The 1,536-nt window shown below is 34.1% G+C and overlaps 1 protein-coding gene across 1 annotated transcript; it reads right to left on the reverse strand.

The window, feature by feature from the left end:
- Positions 1-760: 760 nt before the first annotated feature.
- On the reverse strand, positions 761-1,261 carry Tsp_14117 (zinc finger protein). The gene is made up of 2 exons (XM_003368907.1): positions 1,204-1,261; positions 761-1,095 (listed from the first exon to the last, which is right to left on the reverse strand). The coding sequence occupies exons 1-2, from the start codon at positions 1,259-1,261 to the stop codon at positions 761-763; spliced, it is 393 nt and encodes a 130-aa protein (XP_003368955.1).
- Positions 1,262-1,536: the final 275 nt, after the last annotated feature.

The following is a 1,536-nucleotide window of genomic DNA, read 5'->3' on the forward strand; positions in this document are numbered from 1 at the left end:
TGCATTTTATAATCCATATACGCTTGATTATTTTATATTGCCTGATGATATATTCTGAATGTTATGACTACTTTTCCAATAATTTATTCAAAAGTGATAAAAATGAAAAATGCGCGTACACTTTTATGACGCAAATTTGCATAGAGTTGAAAACTATATTAGACATAACTTTTTCTTTCAACGTGTAATTTTTGTTCAGTACAATGAATGAAAGTATTCTTTTCAAATTAATATTTCTTTCTTGAATAAAGTAAATTCTTACCAAAAATACTGAATTATATTATCACATTGATTACATTGCATCATTGAAGACTTTTACAGAATTTAAAATGTAGCTGTTTATAAACCTCGAAAATCAAATAGTCAAGATTCTTGATATTAAAATCCAAAAACTGATTTTCTATTTTCACAGATGGCACCTAAATTTAACTAAAGTCATATACATGCATATGTCTAATCCATATGTCCCAGAAGTTCATTGTCTCTACAGCATACAGAATTCATTTCATTATGAGAAGTTGCTAAACTGCTGTGCTATTTATTATTCAAAATAGGCGAATTGGTTCATCTAAGGCAGTGTTTCTCAACCTGTGTCAGCGCACGCCCCCCTTAATAAAATTTCGGCAGTTAATGCCCCCCCTCTAATAAAAAGTAGTGCGGTATGTATTCAGTGTACGCAAAGCAACATTTTGCTTCATGGTTGCATCAAGCCAAGCTAGTTTACACAGTAAAACATTCCTGAATGATTCACAATAAAAATTTAATGAGAATATTGACAATGCTTATTTGCGACTAAGTTGTCTATTCTTGGTGGAGTGGGTGATAAAGTACATCGCAAGTCGCTTTCAACGTTTAACCTATTTCGGTGTTGCGTATTAAGTGTTATGAGAACTGAGAATCCCGTTTCACAAAGGTACGTTGAGGAAAAAGGAACCAATATACGTAAGCTTTGTGAACTTATTTTATTATATTCTGCTTGTAACTTCACCCAGAAGTTTTCTAATGGCATACTTTCAAAGCTGTCTTTAGCAAGGCTGTTGAATTGCAATTCAATGGCTTCTTCTTGAAGATCGTGTGGAAGGTCTTCAACATTAACTAAAAATGGATTCCTTACAAGTTTATATATCAGGTTTTCAGGTTCCACGTCAGGAAAATAGCGAAAAAATTCATCTTGTAGGCTTCTAAGGTGCTCTTTTATTTTACTTTTCGAATCTTCGCTGATACATTTATCACTGAAAGCTCGTTTAGTCTTGAAAACCATGTTAAAATTTCCTCTTTCACCTTGTTTTAACCATAAGGGAAATTTTTGCAATGAAGCTTTTGGACAATGTCATAGTGAGCCATAACATTCGCCGTTTGCTCCTTGCAGTTTTAAATTCAGTGAACTCATTGCCTAAAAAATTATCCTGCAACATATGCCGGGCAAGTTGAAAATGGTTCAATTTTTGAAAGCTCGAACACATTTGAGCGTCTTTCCTCGATGGCCCCAAAAACCCCTGGCCCCTGGTTCCTACCGGCTCAATATATCCCAAACCA

Source organism: Trichinella spiralis (assembly GCF_000181795.1).
Source record: "Trichinella spiralis strain ISS 195 chromosome Unknown Scfld1643, whole genome shotgun sequence".
Taxonomy (NCBI): domain Eukaryota; kingdom Metazoa; phylum Nematoda; class Enoplea; order Trichinellida; family Trichinellidae; genus Trichinella; species Trichinella spiralis.

What these genes read in the sequence shown, in the direction of transcription:
- Tsp_14117 (XM_003368907.1), bottom strand. Translation starts at nt 1,261, where the DNA reads ATGGTTTTCAAGACTAAACGAGCTTTCAGTGATAAATGTATCAGCGAA. An exon ending in TATCAGCGAAGATTCGAAAA is followed by an intron (nt 1,096 to 1,203) that starts GTAAAATAAAAG and finishes ATCCATTTTTAG; the next exon opens with TTAATGTTGAAGACCTTCCA.